General features: G+C 42.9%; 1 protein-coding gene across 4 annotated transcripts in view; it reads right to left on the minus strand.

Annotated features, from left to right (window-relative positions):
* Window positions 1–21,312, minus strand: part of slc27a6 (solute carrier family 27 member 6) — a 97,576-nt gene that overhangs the window by 56,168 nt on the left and 20,096 nt on the right. For all 4 annotated transcript variants that reach the window (XM_061293680.1, XM_061293679.1, XM_061293681.1 and 1 more), the window contains exons 4-5: window positions 10,573–10,697; window positions 1,926–2,120 (exon numbers count right to left, since the gene is read on the minus strand). In XM_061293680.1, coding sequence (XP_061149664.1) covers window positions 1,926–2,120; window positions 10,573–10,697 — 320 coding nt within the window. The remainder of the gene's footprint in view (window positions 1–1,925; window positions 2,121–10,572; window positions 10,698–21,312) is intronic.

Raw genomic sequence — 21,312 nt, forward strand, 5'->3', positions numbered from 1 at the left:
AGTCTTTGAAGACAGAGACCTCCGGGTTGACACCAAGCTCCTGGTTTACAAAGCTGTGGTTCTCCCCACCTTACTTTACGGGGCAGAGTCATGGACAACCTACAGCAGGCACCTAAGAGCTCTTGAACAACACCACCAGAGAACCTTGAGGAAAATACTCCGGATCAAATGGGAAGACAGACGCACAAACATCAGCGTTCTGGAGGAAGCCAGGATACAGAGCATCACCACCTTAATAATGCAGCACCAACTCCGATGGACAGGACATCTCATCCGCATGGCTGACACCCGCCTCCCCAAACAGATGTTATACTCCCAGCTGGAGAGAGGTCCGCGAGCCCCGGGCGGGCAAAAGAAACGTTTTAAGGACAACCTCAAGACCAATCTCAAGAAATTCCAAATAACATCTCGGGACTGGGAGCGCATCGCCTTGAACAGGAACTGCTGGAGGGCAGCGGTGCAAGAAGGTGCAGCACATCACGAAAAGGAACTCCGCCGTGTCGCAGAAACCAAACGACAACTCCGAAAGGAAAGACAAAAACAGGCTCCAGCACGACCACAACCCACCACCACTTTCCCCTGCCCACACTGCACAAAAATATGTGGATCCCGGATCGGCCTCTACGCCCACCTGCGGACCCACAAGTAGACGACCCTGAGAAGAAGACCGTCATACTCGTCTCGAGTGACCGCCGATGATGATGAGTTTAATCGTATTGAAATTGAAAAAAATAATGATTTTATTTTAAAAAAAGGACATTTCTAAGTGACCCCAAACTTTTGACTGGTAGTGTATGTCTAAAAGTAAGAACATTTGGGTTATCGTCTTTCTTCTGACATTTGAAAATATCATTAGCTTGGTCTTTTCAGCACTAAGAACAAGGTTGAGTTAACACTATGCTTTCTGTATTTTCAGGCACAAAATAAGTCAAAGTCAAGGTTGCAGCCACAATTGGTCATACCATGTACGTATTACAGTCACATGCTGCCAATGCTCTGAGGGCCATCTTTTATTCTGAAGTTGGTAGTTGGCGGCGTGCTACCGTAATGCTAAGTATGAAGAATTGTTGCGGCGATTTGCAGGCTTGACTTTCATCTGGGTGAGTGAAATTGCGATGTGAAAACAATGAATATAGATTACAGTCTGTGTTGTGTGATTGCCTATGTGACCTTCCTGTTCCCACTGTGTCTTCGTCCTCATTTTGGTCTCTCTTCTCTTGAAACATCCAGGATTGGTAACAAATGATAGGAAGTTGCCAGTACTAATATCTGTCTTTAAAATGAATAGCGGACCAGCAATACACACTCGCCACTTCCATAATTATATGTGTTTGTAAAGCGCTTTAAGGGAAGAGCTGTTGTGAAAGGGCAATATACTGTATATAAAGATGTATTGTATTGTTTCCAGCCGGCACCGTCGAGCACTGGTTAGCATGTCCGCCTCACAAGTCAGAGGGTGTGGGTTCGATTCCAGCTCCGGCCCTCCCTGTGTGTAGTTTGCATGTTCTCATCGTGCCTGCCTGGGTTTTCTCCAGGCATTCCTGTTTCCTCCCACATCCCAAAACATGCATGATGGACTGATTGAGCACTCCAAATTGCCCATAGGTGTGACTGCGGATGGTTGTTCGTCTCTGTGTGCCCTCCAATTGGCTGGCAACTGGTTCAGGGTGTCCCCCGCCTACTGCCCGATGGCTGCTGGGATAGGCCCCAGCACGCCCGCGACCCCGTGGGGACAAGCGGTACAGAAAATGGATGTATGAATTGTTTTCTATCAAATAGCCGTAAAAGTATCAATAAATCAATATAGAGGTTTATACTTCTGTTTTTAGGTAATTCCTAAACTAATTATTGCTACAATTCAACCCATACATGTTGATTTAGACACTTTTTAGGGGTAAATACACAACAATATTTAACAATCTCACCCTGTAGATGAAGTTGGAACGCCCCACTGTGCCAATCTTGCCCATGTAATTCATGAAACAAAGGTTTCCCTCAGTGGAGCCATACACCTCGCACATTTTTATGTTTCCAAAGCGTCTATGGAACTCCTGCCAGACATCCTGACGCAGCCCATTCCCGACTCCCATCCGCACCGAGTGGACCTTGTCAATCTCTGTCTGAGGGGGATAAAAGTTACATTACAAGAGTGAGAAAATAAAAACAAATGCTAATGTTTTAAGATGTCTTGCATGTCAGACTTATTTCAAAGTAGAATATGGTCGCAAGAACTTGCTCCAGGTTCGGACCAGCTTTGAAAAACAAAACTACTATACTTGTTTTATGTACCGGTTTTTTTCCGTGAATAATGCGCCCCCATGTATAATACGCACCCTAAAAATGGCATGTTGATGCTGGAAAAAAAAGCCTGTACCCATGTATAATACGCACCCAATTTTTATGAATTTTTAAAAAAAATCGTTTTTTTTTTTTTTTTTTAAGTCCCAATGATCGTCACACACGCAGGGCATTCCTGTTTCCTCCCACATCCCAAAACATGCATGATGGACTGATTGAGCACTCCAAATTGCCCATAGGTGTGACTGCGGATGGTTGTTCGTCTCTGTGTGCCCTCCAATTGGCTGGCAACGAGGTTCAGGGTGTCCCCCGCCTACCGCCTATTTTTTTTTTAAGTCCCAATGATCGTCACACACGCAGGGAGGCAATGGGTCCCATTTTTATAGTCTTTGGTATGGTCTTAACTAGGCTGGATGTAATTTTTTTTGTTGGCGTTGATTTCTCCGATTGCCCGTAAAGGCACCACCGCGATCAGTGCGGACATGTGAAAAAGGCGTGCGGACATGTGAAAAAGGCGTGCGGACATGTGAAAAAGGCGGCTCTGTATGGGAGAGACGTTGAAGAGGAATAAAAACATCCTTGGAAACCAAAACTCGCCCCTCGTCGTGACTCGGAGCCACAACAAATGTTTCGGATTTGTGCTGGGTACATTGTGACAGCAAACGAGCAGGTGATCGAGCAAGCGTCTGATACGAGAGCATTGCGTTCGTATGGAGCGTGTTTGAAGTGAACATCAGAGACGAAAGGAACAAGGCAAAGTGTTGTGAAATAAAATATTACCTGTAATACGCATTTTGTTATTTGCTGATTGAAACTGCGAATTAAACTGTGAATTGGAACTAATAGGAAGAAAACTGAACTCTCGCTCTTTATATAGCTGACGTGTCTTGCCCATCCGTTCTGCGCATCGGATCCATAGTGCGTATGCGCAGTGATACTGCCTCCGTATGACGTCCGGTCCGCGATGGAGATTAAAAAACAAACAATATTTGACAATAACACACCATCAAGGATTGCACCATCGCATCAAACGATGTGTCGTCAATTATGAATTTTACTGACTAAGTGTGTTGGGCAGGATGGCTGAATGCGATGCGCGATTGACAACAAACAAGAAGAAAGGTGACTTCAAGTTTTATTTCGAGGGAGATTTGTCATGGGGTTGACGATGAACAGATGAATAAAGTAGAAAGTCTGACGGACTGACAAAGATGCAGGATCGCCTAGGCAAATGACGGAGGCCAAAAAACGGATCAACAAAATTTGGTCAATTGTGTGTGTGTGCGTGTGATTTTATAGATAAAAGATATTTTGTCGGCGTCTAACTTTTTTGACGGTCGTTGGGTAATTGTGAGTTCAGTGAAACTTCTACTTACAAACTTAATTTGTTCCGTGATCGGGTTCATAGATCAAAAAGTTCATAAGTAGGAGCGATTTCTCTCCATAAGAAATGTAAAATGTCAAATTAATGTTTAAGTGTTAATAACACCATTGCTGCCAGCTCAGTTTCCTTATGAAACTACTTTGACCAATAAATTCAACTTACAGCCAAAATGGGAGTGCAAGTGTCTGACAAGTGATAGAGTTAATTATTTTAATCAATATTGTAAATAGCAGAAAAATACTAATAAAAAATACGATTGTTTCACATACCAGTTGCCAATCGATTAGTCAAGGTTTGCATGCGCAGTAATAAGCACTCCCTGCGTGAGTATGTCCTTTGATGGGTGTAATTCATGTGTGCAAATGGTTGCTTTTCTAATTACTGATATTCAGATGACTACAAACGAGCACAGTGCCATGGCCAAGCATTCACCCACTCAACAAAATACCAGAAGAATTGTGGACAAAGAGGACTTTCAGTCTTGCATCAATAAGGAGCTCCGCCATGAAATGATGTGTACGTGCATATCTGTGGGAGGAGCAAACAAAGGCAACAAAAGATGTTTTTTTTGGTTCGCAGAGCATAGTGTGATTCACGACTCAATGATTTTAGACAAGAAAACTGTCATAGACTATATTCCATAATCTCCACAAATTACAAACCGGATTTGGTTGAAGTTGGGGAATTGTGTAAAATGTAAATAAAAACAAAATACAATGATTTGAAAATCCTTTTCAACCTATTTCCAATTGAATACACAACAAAGACAACATATTTAATGCTCAAACTCATAAACTTTATTTTATTTTTCAAATAATAATTAGCTTAGAATTTCATGGCTGCAACACGTGCAGCAGAAGTTGGGAAAGGGCATGTTTACCACTTCGTTACATTACCTTTCCTTTTAATAACACTCAATAAACGTTTTGGAAGAGAGGAGACTAATTCTCTTTGCTTCTCATGTGGAATTCTTTCCCATTGTTGCTTGATGAACCGCTTCAGTTGTTCAATTGTTCGGGTCTTCCCTGTCGTATGTTACGTTTCATAATGCGCCACACATTTTCAATTGGAGACAGGTCTAGACTGCAAGCGGGCCAGGGGAGAACCTGGACTGTTTTACTTCGAAGCCACGCTGTTGTAACACGTGCAGAACGTGGCTTGGCATTATCTTGCTGAAATAAGCAGCGGCGTCCATGAAAAAGAGGTCGCTTGGACAGCAGCAAATGTTGCTCCAAAATCTCTATGTACTTTTCAGCATTTACTATGTTGCCTTCACAGAAATGTAAGTCACCTATGCCATGGGAACTAATGCACCCCTATCCCATCACAGATGTTGGCTTTTGAACTTTGCGTTGATAACAGTCCGCATGGTCAGCTTCCTCTTTGGTCCGGAGGACCCCAACGTCCAGTGTTTCCAAAAAAACAATTTGAAAAGTGGACTCATCAGACCACAAAACACTTTTTCATTGTGCATCAGTCCATTTTACATGAGCTCGAGCCCAGAGAACCTGGCGGCGTTTCTGGATGTTGTTCATAAACGGCTTTGGCTTTGCATGGTAGAGTTTTAATCCGCACTTACTGATGTAGTGATGAACTGTATTTACTGACAGTGGTTTTCTGAAGTTTTCCTGAGCCCATTTGGTGATATCCTTTACACACTCATGTTGGTTTTTAAGCCAGTGCCGTCTGAGGGATCGAAGGTCACGATCATTCAGTCTTGGTTATGTGGCGCTTACGTGCAGTGATTTCACCAGATTCTCTGACCTTTTGATGATTTTATGGACCGTAGATGTTCAAAACCCTAAATTCCTTGCAATTTTGCTTTGAGAAATGTTGTTCCTAAACTGTTCAACTATTTTCTCACGCAGTTGTGGACGAAGTGGTGAACCTCGCCCCATCCTTGCTTGTGAATGACTCAGCATGTTTGGGAAGGCTCCTTTTATACCCAATCATGGTACCCAATTAGCCTTATCACATGTGGGATGTTCCCAATAGGTGTTTGATGAGCTTTTCTCAGTTTTCTCTGTCTTTTTTGCCACCTTTCCCAACTTCTACTGGAAGTGTTGCAGCCATGAAATTCTAAGTTAATTATTATTTGAAAAATTAAATATAGTTTATGAGTTTGAGCATTAAATATGTTGTCTTTGTCGTGTATTCAAATGACTATAGGTCAAAAAGGATTGAAGGAATCATTGTATTTTGTATTATTTACATTTTACACAATTTCCCAACTTCAACCGAATCCGGTTTGTGTGTGTATATATATATACCGTTTTTTTCCATGTATAATGCGCCCCCATGTATAATACGCAGCCTAAAAATGGCATGTCGAAAAAATGCTGGAAAAAAGCCTGTACCCATGTATAATACGCACCCAAATTTTGATTTTTTTTTTTTTTTAAGTCCCAATGATTGTCACACACGCATCTGGGTGTGGTGAAATTTGTCCTCTGCATTTGACCCATCCCCGTGGGAGAGGGGAGCAGTGAGCAGCAGCGGCGCCGCGCTCGGGAATCATTTGGTGATCTAACCCCCCAATTCCAACCCTTAATGCTGAGTGCCAAGCAGGGAGGCAATGGGTCCCATTTTTATAGTCTTTGGTATGACCCGGCCGGGTTACTTAAGTCCGTAAACGTAAAATTATTTCAGAAAAAAAATCATCTTTGGGAACAACCGGATGTTATTCTGCCGGTCAGTATCACTGCGCATGCAGTAGCAAACTCGATAGCAAAGAAATATGTGAGACTCTCAACGCGATCACAAATATTTCAGTGATGTTCCAGTTATTTATCACAATTATTTATTATTATAATAATATATATAATAATTTATTTATTATTCACAATTGTCATGGTGATCTTTCTGGTGATTTCTTAACTAGGCTGGATGTATTTTTTTTTAAATAAATAAACTTGACTTCTGTTGGCGTTAATTTCTCCGACTGCCCAGAGAGGCACCACCGCGATCAGTTAGGTTAAAATGAAAAGAGAGGAAAGTGACGTTGTAAAGAACCATCCGTGACAAGATTTTCTTCGTAAATTGTTTTACCATGATTTTCTTAAAAAAAAAAAAAAACTCATGTATAATGCGCACCCCAGATTTTAGGACAATAAACTAGTTAAATTTTGCGCATTATACATGGAAAAAACGGTATATATAAACATATATATATATATATATATATATATATATTAGGGGTGTAACGATTCATCGATACACATCGATTAATCGATATAATGCTCAACGATTTATTGGCATCGATGCTAAAGGTAAACATCGATTTATATCGCCGTGTTTGACCTCGGACATTAGACGCGACTTTATTTTGAAATCCAGTTCATTGTTGCTTGCTTCCTCTTTCCGGGAGCAGTGCGCGGCGTTGTTGTGTTGTGAGCAGAGCAGGCACGTGAAAGGGGAGTCGACAACTAGTACGCGGCTCCTGGGCTGGTGCTATGGCTAATGTCCAAAAAGACGAGGAAATTTGCTCCCCTTTAGGCTTCAAGTCATTCGTTTGGAAGGACTTTGGATTCCAAAGAAAAGATGGCTCAACGGACAAGACACGGATTTTCAAATCGTTGTATTTTGGATTTATTTACATTTTACACAATTTCCCAACTGAATCCGGTTTGTCATTGATTGTTGCAAGATTTGACCAAACAATCTCAATCCTTGGAAATAAACCATTCATTGATCATTGAGAAACTAAAAAAGGTGTGCTTTTTGCTTATTAGAGTGCTGACACTGAAAATGGATTTGTGACCTATTTGGGTCAGGTACATTTGCTAGTTTTTATTAAATATTCAACCATAAACCATCATTTGTCTTGGGGGACACATTCCAGACCCACCCGGTTGAAGTAAAAATCTCTAATATACGTTGAGACCATAACCGTATACTGCATGTATGATAGTGTCTGTGTGTGAAATATGTACCTTGTAGAAGTGGGGCGTAGTTGTGTGGCATGTGCCTGGGCGTCAACAGTGACCGACAGAGGTTCCTGTGTGAGTGTTTCCTTTCAAATTAGTTCAAAACTGAAAAGAGCCATAGTTTCTTGTTTGGACTACAACCATTGTCATCGGAAAGTGTGAGTGCAGTATGCCGCTCTTGACTCACACACATCTACTGTGTGTTAGTACCGTATTTTCCGGACTAAAAGTTGCAGTTTTTTCATAGTTTGGCCGGGGGTGCGACTCACGAGCGACTTATATGTGAAATAATTAAAATCATTAACACATTATCACTTGATCATTAACACATTACTTACTTATCACTTCACGTTATTTTCACACTAAACTGCATGAGGGCGCTCTCGGCCTGTGGAATAATTGGAACTGCAACTGACGATGAGTCTGACGTCAGCGCCGCTTATACTACCGGAGTCAAATGAGTTGTTTATAAGTGACACGTCACGATCCGTCTTTGTTCGTTTCCTTGTTTGCCATGGTTTCTGTTCGCGTCGCCCCGCCCCTCCTGTGTCTGCTCACAATCTATGTAATTGCCGTCACCTGCCTCTCGTTACCTGTCTTGTATTTAAGTCCTGTCTGTGTGTCACTCCCCGTTGAATTGTTCTCGTCCCATGTCTTCTTGTTTTTTTTGGTTCCTGTCTTTGCCAGTTCTGTTCAGTTTTTCACGTCCCTAGTCAAGCATCTATAGTTTGTCTTTTGAGTTTTTTCAATAAACCCTGGTCCAAGCTGTATTTGGTTGCTCAGCGCCATTCACTTCATGACAACACAGAGGACGAAGATTTCGATGGATTTAATGATTTGGAATGACACGGATGGTTCGATAAACTTGTTATTTATGTTATAGTTATTTGATATACAGTTTATATATACTAGTTATATAGGCCTGTGGAATAATTGGAACTGCAACTGATGATGAGTCGGACGTCAGGGCAGCATCTACTTCCGGAGTCAGCGGTGTTGTTTATAAGTGACACAAAGGATGAAGATTTCGATGGATTTAATGATTTGGAGTGACACGGATCGTTCGATAAACTTGTTATTTATCAAAGTCAAAGTCAGCTTTATTGTCAATCTCTTCACATGTCAAGCCAGACAAAGAAACCGAAATTACGTTTTCTCTATCCCACGGTGACGAGACATATTACATGATAGACAAACAGGTAAGCGACACAATATAAAACAAGAAGGCACAAACAATAAATAATAAGAGTGATGAATAAATAATAAATAAACAGATAACACAATGAATAAGAGGAGCAAAACGGAGCCAGTGTGCATACAGCAGACAGTAAGCAAAAGTACAGGACGCTACGCAGAACGGGGAAGCGAGTTCAGGATCCTAATAGCCTGGAGTATGAAGCTGTTGGTGAGTCTGGTGGTGCGGGAGCGCAGGCTCCTATACCTCTTCCCAGAGGGCAGAAGATCAAACAAAGAGTGAGCGGGGTGACTCACATCACTCACAATCGTGGTCGCCTTGCGGGTGAGATGGGAGATGTAAATGTCTTTCAAGGAGGAGAGTGAAGCACCAATGATCTTACCAGCCGAGTTCTCTATGCACTGCAGGGCCTTCAAGTTGTAGTCAGTGCAGCTGCCACCCCAAACAGCAATACAGCTGGAGAGGACGCTCTCAATGGTGCCACGGTAAAACGTAGTCATGACGGCCGGAGGAGCGTTCGCTCGCTTGAGTTTCCGCAGGAAGTACAGGCGGCGCTGGGCCTTCTTCGCCAGTGATGCGGTGTTGGTGGACCAGGAGAGATCCTCACTGATGTGCACCCCCAGGAACCTGGCGCTGCTCACTCTCTCCACCACAGCACCGTCGATGGTCAGCGGCAGGTGTTGGGTGTGACCCTTCCGGAAGTCCACAACAATCTCCTTGGTCTTGTCGACGTTCAGCAGGAGGTTGTTGTCTCTGCACCACGTGGTCAGAAGGTCAACCTCCAGCCTGTATTGAGTCTCATCTCCCTTGGTGATGAGACCCACCAGAGTCGTGTCGTCAGCAAACTTCACTATACGGTTGTCGCTGTAGGTTGCAGTGCAGTCATGCGTCAGGAGGGTGAAGAGCAGCGGACTGAGCACACAGCCTTGGGGGGCCCCCGTGCTCAGCGTGATGCTGGCGGAGATTTTGTCGCCAACACGTACTACCTGTGGCCTCTGACAGAGGAAGTCCAGTAGCCAGTTGCAGAGGTAGGTACTGAGGCCCAGCTTGTCGAGTTTGCAGATGAGTCGCTCTGGTACAATGGTGTTGAATGCAAAACTGAAGTCCACAAACAGCAATCTCACATACGAGTCCCTTCTCTCCAGGTGGGTAAGGGCTGAGTGGAGGGCAGAGCAGATGGCATCCTCAGAGGACTGTTTGGCTCGGTACGCAAACTGGAAGGGCTCTATGGTGGGGGGGAGAATGGATCTGATGTGCTCCATGACAAGCCGCTCAACGCACTTCATGATGATGGGTGTCAGTGCCACGGGGTCATTGAAGCAGGACGGAGCAGGTTTCTTCGGCACAGGTATTATGGTGGCAGCCTTGAAACATGATGGGACGATGGCCTGCTGCGGGGAAACGTTAAAGATGTCCGTGAAGACACCCATCAGCTCTTCAGTGCAGTCCTTTACCAGTCGATCTACGTTCCGGCCCTCACTTATGATCACTAGCTATGGGTCATGACAGAAAGAACAAGATCCCGGATACAAGCAGCCAAAATGACCTTTGCCGTATTTGGGGACGCATTTGGTTCACACACCAGACAGACATTGGTCACAACACTGTATGTAACATACTGGGTGCTTACACACCAAATAAAATCACAAAAAAAATACAAATTGAGCATTAAGACCTGCAGTGTCAACCTAGTTCAAAAATGCACACTCCCCTAAAATCGACAATGCCAATCTACAACACACACAGTTAAATAACACACACACTGGTACCTTTGGCTGTTTGCAGAGGTATCTGCACAGTTCACCAATATACTGGAAAACTGTTGCATTATATTTTCGACAGTCAGTCCAGAATTGTGAGACTGAGAACTTCTTCTTTAGAATGCATGTTGCACCTGTGAAGAATCAATAAATTTAAATTCAATATGACAAAAACATCAAGTTGTTATACAGTACAGTATACAGGCCGCCTCTGTATCACAGTTCAAGCAATGTGACCCCAAATACTCGCAGCTTGGAAAACATAAAAAAATATATCACCCCTGATATTACAATGTCAGAAACCAGCGTTGCATGGGGTATTCAAGTCCATTTTCCATACTACAATGAACGGCTCATTCAATCAAATCATATCTGAACAGCACAATGACACGTAGGTTTCTTAATTTTGTCACAATTCTAAATGTTGCTTCTTACTTTGTTTCCACTTCAATTAAGGCTGTGAGTGCAAGATTGATATATGAGTGCATTTTATTTTATGAAGAAAATGACAGTAGATGGACCTGCGTTTGTTTGCGCATGCGTGTGTGTCTGTGTGTTACAAACTAATTCTAAGTTGGGGTGTAAAACAAATAAAAACAAAAAAGAAAAGCAAACACTTTCTTTGAAATCTTTTTTAAGAAAGGGAAGTCTGAGTGATGCTAACATTGAAGCAACCAGCATTCTCTTTTGCTAATGGCAGCTACTTTCAGGAGTTTATGAAACTTGGCTGACTGAAGTGAGCAACTGATTACTTGGTACAACTCAATTAGCGCACATTTTGCAATAGTAGTTTTGAATAAGTAGGGTGGTATTGAGTCAAGACAGCTTGTTGACGGTTTCAACTGCTGCACCGTTCTACAAAGTTTTGATCAATCCCATCAAATTCTGACATTGAGTAAGGTGTAGTTTAAACAAACAACTACATCTGTCAACAGTGACAGCACAGAATTAAAGTAATCCAAATATTGAACATACCATACAGTTTCTTTTGCCTGGACTGACTCCGGCTGCTTCTACCCTGTGCCCAAATTTCTTATCAATTAACAAGGAGAGGGCAACAACCTGTTCAATGTTTATCCGATCAGTTGGGACATTGACCTCTACCATAAGTACATTGAACGTTTCCTGGAAGAGGGTACTGTTTATGTAGACAAGGAATGGTTTTGAAGAAACACAATGTAAACTTTTCTTAATTAAACTATTGTAGCTATTCTTTATTTTTTGGCTTTTGGCCCAACCTAACTTTGTTGTTATGGTTCAATTAGTGTCTCCTTATGTCATATGCAAAGGTTTGGGCACCCCTGATCATTTATTTTCATGATTTTCCTTTATACCGTAAATTTCGAACTATAAGCCGCTACTTTTTTCTCAAATTTTGAACCCTGCGGTTTATAAGCCGGTGCAGTTGACATAGTTTTTTTCCCGTGATTTCTTTCATGACTAATACACTTATACACTCATAAAAAGGCTGTGGACCGCTGTTGTGCTGTTATGTTAATAAAAGTTATGCGTCCCTAAATAATCATCTCTTTCCTGACAATCATCTTTGCGTATATTCTCTTATAAATGGTAATTAAACAAGCTTACACGATCATGCGGCGACTTTGCATGCATTTCTTCTAACGGCCACCAAGGGGCGCTTGAGCAGAAAAGGTAGGAGTGAGAGAGGTGGAATATACAGTATGCGTCGAGGAAGACAGTAGTGGCGCGTTGTGCACGAAGAAAGTTAGCGTAAACAGAGCTCAATGATGGAAGACACTAGAAGGCGTGCGTATGACGCAGCTTTCAAGTTAAAAGCCATTGAGCTGGTTGATAAAGAAGGGAACAGGGCGGTTGCACGTAAACTTGGAATAAATTAATCGATTTAAAGTACCCCTCCGACTTGTATGGGAGGCTTGGATGACCAGCAGCGAGAGATCGTTTACAAAAACTGGACGCATGCGAAGAGCAACTTTTGCACATGTCTGCCAGTGGATCCTGACAGCGTGGAGCAGTGTGAAAAAATCCACCATCATCAACGGGTTTCGAAAAGCCGGTCTGCTGCGTGACGGAGAGGAGAGCACAAGCTCAGGAGTGAATTTGCCTCAGGACGAGAGTGACAATGAAAGCGACAACGAAAGAGAGAATGAGAGTGTTGCGACCTACATCTGGCGCTCTTCCAATCGGACACTGAGGAGGAAGATTTTGTTGGTATCAGTGGACAGGAGGAAGACAAAGACTCAGTGACTTTGTTGACTGGTATGTTGTTGTTGTTTTTACCCGCCGAGTTAGTGCTGTTACTTCCGTGTTTACAACAAAATGTTAATGTTATTAAAACTTTTGCCCAGCTAGTGCTGTTACTTCCGTGTTTACAATGAAATGTTAATGCTAATAAAACTTTAGCCCAGCTAGTGCTGTTACTTCCGTGTTTACAACGAAATGTTAATGTGATTAAAACTTTAAAAAGGCTTTCTGTGAACTGTCGTTCTTTGTAAATAACTTGTGCGCACGTGCGGCTTATAGTCCGGTCCGGCTTATATAAGTATAAAACTAAAAAAAAAAAAATCATGAATTTTAGCTGGTGCGATGCAGTTTATAGCCCGAAATTTACGGTAAATCATTGGTTGTTCGGATCAGTAATTCCAGTTAAATATATCATATAGCAGACAAACACAGTGATATTTGAGAAGTGAAATGAAGTTTATAGGATTTACAGAAAGAGTGCTTGAACAAAAGTAGGCAGGTGCATAAATTTGGGCAGCCCAACAGAAAAATGACATCAATATTTAGTAGATCCTCCTTTTGCAGAAATAACAGCCTCTAAACCAGGGGTGGGCAATTCATTTTTACAAGCGGCCACATGAAAAACCTGATAATTTAAACCTGCTCAATTTTCTTCTATTGTAAAATGCACTAAATTATTTATTTTAAATAGCTGGTACTGGTAATTAGAAGAATACAATTATTCTGTTTATATTTATATTAAGCTATGTGAAATTGTGGTGTATAGGTCAAATAAAAAAAATCATTAATCAGTACAATTTTTTCTTAACTTCTTTAACTTTTTTTCAAATGACAAAGCCGCTGCATCTCTGGGTGTGAAGTTTAATAAAAAGTCCTTGTTGAGCTTACAGTTTTGCAAGCAATGCATCAGCCTCTGTTGCGCGCTGTTTATCAGACAGATGTATTTTTTTTTCATGCTTCAAAGTCAAAAGTCAAAGTCTGCTTTATTGTCAACATCTTCACATGCCGAGACACACAAAGAGATCGAAATTACGTTTTCCCTATCCCATACAAGTAAACGACGCAAAATAAAAAACAAGAAGGCACAAACAATAAATAATAAGAGTAACAATAAATAATAAATAAATAGATAAAACAACAAATAAAAGCCAGTGTGCATACAGACAGTAAAAGTACAGGACGCTACGCAGAACGGGGAAGCGAGTTCAGGATCCTGACAGCCTGGAGTATGAAGCTGTTTGAGAGTCTGGTGGTGCGGGAGCGCAGGCTTCTGTACCTCTTCCCAGAGGGCAGAAGCTCGAACAAAGAGTGAGCGGGGTGACTCACATCACTCACAATCGTGGTCGCCTTGCGGGTGAGATAGGAGGTGTAAATGTCCTTCAAGGAGGGGAGCGAAGCACCAATAATCTTACCAGCCGTGTTCACTATGCGCTGCAGGGCCTTCAAGTTGTAGTCAGTGCACCCGCCACCCCAAACAGCAATACAGCTGGAGAGGACGCTCTCAATTGTGCCGCGGTAAAATGTAGTCATGACGGCCGGAGGGGCGCTCGCTCGCCTGAGTTTCCGCAGGAAGTACAGGCGGCGCTGGGCTTTCTTTGTCAGTGATGCGGTGTTGGTGGACCAGGAGAGATCCTCACTGATGTGCACCCCCAGGAACTTGGCGCTGCTCACTCTCTCCACCAAAGCACCGTCGATGGTCAGCGGCAGGTGTTGGGTGTGACCCTTCCGGAAGTCCACAACAATCTCCTTGGTCTTGTCGACGTTCAGCAGGAGGTTGTTGTCCCTGCACCACGTGGTCAGAAGGTCAACCTCCAGCCTGTATTGAGTCTCGTCTCCCTTGGTGATGAAACCCACCAGAGTCGTGTCGTCAGCAAACTTCACTATACGGTTGTCGCTGTAGGTTGCAGTGCAGTCATGCGTCAGGAGGGTGAAGAGCAGCGGACTGAGCACACAGCCTTGGGGGGCCCCCGTGCTCAGCGTGATGCTGGCGGAGATTTTGTCGCCAACACGTACTACCTGTGGCCTCTGACAGAGGAAGTCCAGTAGCCAGTTGCAGAGGTAGGTACTGAGGCCCAGCGTGTCAAGTTTGCTGATCAGGCGTTGTGGCACAATGGTGTTGAAGGCTTGGTCGTATAGTGGCGACTCAAATTATATTCTTTAAACACAGCGACCTGTGTACTACAAATCAGGCACACGGCTTTACCTTTCATTTCTGTAAAGAAATACTTGGCAGTCCATGTCTTGTTGAAAACACGGCACTCTTTGTCAACTTTTCTGTTCTGAGGGTCAGCACACATTTTGAGGGCAGCATTACTTGGCACTGTTCAGCTTCACGCACAGCTCACATACATGTACGCTATACGGAAGTGCGACGCCTTTCAAAATAAAAGCAAACAGTTGTATTGCACGCACGACACAGATTGTTTTTTAAAATTAAGTTGTACTCAAATATAATGGATGATTGGCCTCATGCGGGCCAGACAGAGACGCACAAAGGGCCGGATGTGGCCCGCAGGCCGTATTTTGCCCAGGCCTGCTCTTAACGCTTCCTATAAAGTTAAAGCTAAAGTCCCAATGATCGTCGTCACACACACACATCTGGGTGTGGTGAAACTTGTCCTCTGCATTTAACCCATCCCCGTATGATTTTGATCCATCCCCTGGGGAAGAAGGGAGCAGTTAGCAGCAGCGGTGCCGCACTCGGGAATCATTTGGTGATCTAACCCCCAATTCCAACCCTTAATGCTGAGTGCCAAGCAGGGAGGCAATGGGTCCAATTTTTATAGTCTTTGGTATGACCCGGCCGAGGTTTGAACCCACAACCTTCCAGTCTCAGGGCGGACACTCTACTACTAGCTCACTGAGCTTCCAATGAGCGTTTGGATCCTGGTTGAAGGTATTTCTTTACAAAAGATCTCCAGCTACAGGTATTTAAGGTGGCCAGTTGCAAGTTGTTCTCCTCTTTGCATTTTCTCTGAAGAGTAGTGTTAGGGTTTGCAGAATATCTTCATCGTATGATTATGTTGGAATGCAATCTGTAATAATTTAACTAATTTGTCCTGTCTAGACAAAATTAGTTTACCAAAGTGCTAAGATCCTTTCAACTGATTGACTAGACGCAGAGGAAGCAATCAAAGTTGCTTTGTTTACAGAAACTCGTAAAAGGCCCCCTGCTATGCTTTGATCAGCAGGGGAGCGTCTCCACCCTAACCTGTGTGTTCCCACACCCCCACTTTCAACCCCACTCTGTTTGTCTCAATAGATAAGCACCTGACGAGGCCTGAGTCAGACTTCATTCGACCATCGCTGTAAGCACAGCGACGAGTGAACTCTCCGCCTGCAGGTGTCTAAAATGACTTGCTTGACTCCTGTGTGGTTCTTGCAAAATAAGTTAGAGTGAGCACCACCCTAACATTTTGGTGCCGAAACCCGGGACCCTCATACCCGCCATCTGGCTGACGGTGGAGGACGTGCTGCATTGTCGACAAGCCAGCGTCCTTTATGGGGACCTGGAAAAGAAAGTCCTGGGAAGAGAATTTCTTCGCTGGGCCAGCATCTTAGGTCTGCCTTCGTCTGTCAGAGGTGGTTTGATGGGGTCCGGCATTGCAGCGGACCGAGGAGACAAGTAAGTCATAGAAAAAAGCGCAGATACGGCTTTGGTTTGTCCAAGCTATGAGATACGGCTTTGGTTTGTCCGAGCTATGAGATACGGCTTTGGTTTGTCCGAGCTATGAGATACGGCTTTGGTTTGTCCTAGCTATGAGATACGGCTTTGGTTTGTCCTAGCTATGAGATACGGCTTTGGTGTTTCCAAGCTATGAAACAGCTGGGGTTCAAGTCCCAGTGGAAGGAACGGGCTAAGAAAAACAACAGAGCTTCTTTTTCTTAATTGAAGAAGGGCGTAGATTCTTTTTTTTGTCCGTTGTTCCAAGCTGTTTGCATGAATGTTGTGTGGTTGAGAGAGTGCGACTGGTCGGATAAATTGACTGCAAAGAGAATTTGGTGGAAGGTCAATTTAAACCTGCATCCTCAAAGAAAAGAAAAAAAAATTGTAAAAATTGTATAAACCAAAAATACCAAATTAAGATGGGAAATAAGAACGGTAGATCTCTAGCTCTTGAAGAAGATGAGAAGTTCATGGCGAGTAAAGGTCTTAATTGTATGCAATACATGCCGAAGTGGGAGAAAAAGTATGGTGTAGAAGGGAAGTTGAAAGTTGAAGTGTGGAAGATAGTGGTTGATGTTTTGGAGGAGAGTGTAGATAGGATGACAAAGGGACAGAAAAAGAAATGGAAAGAGAGAGAGTTGAATTGTGCTAGAATGTGGTTGAAAGCTTCACAAGAGAGAAGAGAATAAATTCAAGAGACAAAAAATGGATAAAAAGTGATGAGACCACCATTCAATTAAGATTTTGAAAAGAATTCTGGCTGCACAGTGGCATCCCATTCGATGATGCAGCTGAGAGTGCTTATCAGCAACATCTTAGAAATGTGCTCCTCACTGTTTCACCCCCCGACTTAGGCAACTGGGTGAGGAAACACTTGGTGGAAGCAGGCACTGCTTGCGTTGTGACGATTGAGAAAGGCAAATGTTCTGATGTATTTCATCTAGATGATGGTAATGATCTAGATGAAGATACAACGGTCTTCTTCCGAAGTTCCCAAAAGGGCAGAGGAAGAGTTAGAGACCAACAAGGCCGCAGGCCGCCATTCAAATCAAACTCCAGCTCAAATTTGGACTGTTGGAACTGTGGGAAACGGGGCCACTTGGCGAGAGTGTGTCGTCGTGTAAAACAATACCAATCAAAGGGTGGAGGAAGAGGCAGAGGAAAAGCCAAATTTTCCAACATGTCAAGCTTCCCCCCCCATTTTTGACCGCTCATGCTAATACAGAGACATTGTATGCTACATTTAATGGAAATTATTGATTGGTTGTATTGTAGGATTATACAAATTTCTATATGCAAGCTAAATCTGAGAGATTGAGTTCTTTGAATTTGAAAGCAAGGAGAAAATTCGGATTAATTTGCAAGCAGTTTTTTTTTGTGTTGAGTTTTTTGGATCGGTGGATTGTTCTATCAGGAACCTTGAGTTGAAAATGGTATGTGAATGTTGTGTGGAGTGCTTGGATGAATTGGGACCAATGTGATAGAAAGACTCCTTTTTGGAGACTGTGTGTGAGATGCAAATGAGCATTGATGACTGAATGCCCGACTGAAGGGAAAATACAGGTTGAATGGTTGAAGTTGTCGGAGACTGCTATGGACAAGTAGTTGAGTGACTTTGAAGGAAGAATGATTTTGAGTAAGTTAGATGCTAGAAAGGAAAAAAGAAAAATATATATATATACAAACAAAAGAAAAATAAAGGTTGCTTTTGACGAGAGTTGCAAAGAACAGACGAAGAACAGTCCTTGACCCGGCATTTGCGTTTGGCGGTCGTCAATGTGGTTCCAAGACCTGCGTCTTGTGGTTTGTCATTTGTAACGTTTGGCTGTTGTGAACTTCCCAAACAGACATAAGTGATTTGGGCTTTTGTTGTTGGTTGTAATTAGTTAGTGGGAGGACTGCTAGAGCTTGCTCCTTCGGTGTTTCACCTGTGCCTTCCTGCCTTCCATTGATTGACTTAGACTGGACTGTGGACGGGGGAGTGTGGTATTGTGGTGTGAAAAGGGTGTAGGAGCCGGCTCCTGTGGTGCAGCTTGAGCACTTCTCAGTTTCCACACTAGATGGAGATGGAGCCCGCCACACAAAGCGCTTGACGTCCGATTAGCCCCCCCCACCCGGAAGAGAAGCGAACGCGCTGCAGTTGACGTCCGCTTATCAACCCCACCCCCACCCCCCGGAAGAGAAGGGAACGCGCAGCGTTGGACGTCCCACTAGCACCCCCCCCCCCCCGGAAAAGAAGGGAACGCGCAGCGTTGGACATCCCACTAGCTAATTCAACGTAATGGTGAGTTTTATTTTTGTCATTTGTACTTGTTTTTATGTCAGTCGTATCATTTTATTTCATCGTATTTATACATTTATTAGAAATGTATTATTTATTTATTTATATATTTATTTATATAAATGCCGGTCCGCGAGAATATTTCTGACAAGTAACCGGTCCGTGGCGCAAAAAAGGTTGGGGACCACTGTGCTATATGATATATTTACCGTAATTTTCGGACTATAAGTCGCTCCGGATAGGGGTGTAACGATTCATCGATACACATCGATTAATCGATATACTCGCTCTACGATTTATTGGCATCGATGCTAAACGTAAACATCGATTTATATCGGCTAAACGTAAACATCGATTTATATCGCCCTGTTTGACCTCGGACATTAGACGCGACTTTATTTTGAAATCCAGTTCATTGTTGCTTGCTTCCTCTTTCCGGGCGCAGTGCGCGGCGTGTTGCGTTGTGAGCAGAGCAGGCACGTGAAAGGGGAGTCGACAACTAGTACGCGGCTCCTGGGCTGGTGCTATGGCTAGTGTCCAAAAACACGAAGAAATTTGCTCCCCTTTAAGCTTCAAGTCATTCGTTTGGAAGCACTTTGGATTCCAAAGAAAAGATGGCTCAACGGACAAGACACGTGCAGTTTGTAAATCTTGCCATGCGGTGATCAAATATTCAGGGACCACAAATCTCGCCGCACATTTAAAGAAAAAACACGACATCAAAGTTTAGTGTTAAAATAAGCACTTTGTATACTACAATACTCTTGTAATTTCCTAAATAAAGAGTTTGCAGTATCTTGTTGATTTTGCGTATGAATTGTTATAAATCAGGATATTGTTCTATATTTTTTATTTAAAAAAAAAAATATCGATCGTAGAGCACTATATCGTGATATATCGTGAATGAATCACAGCAGGCTTTAAGATATCGGCAAATATCGTATCGTGTTTCTTTGTATCGATATGATATCGTATCGTGACAAACCCCGCGATTTACACCCCTAGCTCCGGAGTATAAGTTGCACCAGCCATAAAATGCCCAAAAATGTGAAAAAAAACATATATAAGTCGCTCCGGAGTATAACTCGCATTTTGGGGGGCAATTTGTTCGACAAAATCCAACACCAAGAACAGACATGAACGAGCAACAACAGGCTAAACCAGGGGTGGGCAAACCTTTTGACTCGCGGGCCGAACTGGGTTCTAAATTTGGACCGGAGGGCCAAACCAGCAGCAGATGGACGTAGTGTTTGTGTGAAGTAATATAAGCGACCTGTAAAGGTCATTGCATAAAGGATTTTGGCCTTTGGTAGGTAGTAAATGTAATGGATATTCCAAACAAGTTTTTTGAAAACAAATGCATTTATTAACAGCATTAAAAAATTTAAAAAAAATTCACTAAAAAACTGCTTTCAGTGATCCTCATAAAATACGACACTGTTATTATGAATAACAGTCTCCATCACTTCAGTGCCTGCAGGTCAGATTAATGAAAGATTTTTATCTTATGAGATCACATCAAACGGCAAACATTCTGACCAAATATATCAACTTGAAGAATCGGTGGAAGCATACACCCAAATAAAGTACCGTATTTTCCGCCCTATAAGGCGCACCGGGGTATAAGGCGCACCTTCAATGAACGGCCCGTTTTAAAACTTTGTCCATATATAAGGCGCACCGGCCTATAAGGCGCATAAAATAGAAGCTTTACTGCAACAAACTGAGGTTGACTAGGGTTGCGGTCTGCACCCACTAGCCAATAACCAACGAGCCCTCTGTAAACAATCGCGTTTCTCAAACAATCTCCTATAAAATGATTGGAACTGACTAAAGTTCAATCTAACGCATTGGTACTACTTACCTATGTTTCCCTTCCATATCGATCCGTAGATTTACTCGAAACATTAACAGCGCGGCCTATTTTGACATGAAATAGCCTCGCGCGTATAGCAGCTATCGTTATAGCATTAGCCATCCGCGATTTCCTATGAGCCTCAGCAAAGTGTAAACAATCGCGTCTCTCAAACGAGCTCCTATAAAATGATCAGAACTGACTAAAGTTCGATCTAACGCATTGGTACTACTTACCTATGTTTCCCTTCCATATCGATCCGTAGAATTACTCGAAACATTAACAGAGCAGCCTATTTTGACATGAAATAGCCTCGCGCGTATAGCAGCTATCGTTATAGCATTAGCCATCCGCAATTTCCTAAGAGCCTCAGCTCGCAATCTCCCATGAGCCTCAGCAAAATGTAAACAATCGCGTCTCTCAAACGATCTCCTATAAAATGATCAGAACTGACTAAAGTTCGATCTAACGCATTGGTACTACTTACCTATGTTTCCCTTCCATATCGATCCGTAGATTTACTCGAAACATTAACGGAGCAGCCTATTTTGAAATGAAATAGCCTCGCGGGTACAACAGCTATTCGGTGACGCCCCCTGACTACAGTTACCGTAATGCTGGGAAGCGATGCGACCTTGTAATTTACTAGTCGTACTAAAACGTACTAAAACATTTTGGCAGAGCACTGTGTACAACCAGTATGGATCAACAAATTCATCACTT

Source organism: Syngnathus typhle, linkage group LG12 (assembly GCF_033458585.1).
Source record: "Syngnathus typhle isolate RoL2023-S1 ecotype Sweden linkage group LG12, RoL_Styp_1.0, whole genome shotgun sequence".
In the NCBI taxonomy this organism is placed as follows: domain Eukaryota; kingdom Metazoa; phylum Chordata; class Actinopteri; order Syngnathiformes; family Syngnathidae; genus Syngnathus; species Syngnathus typhle.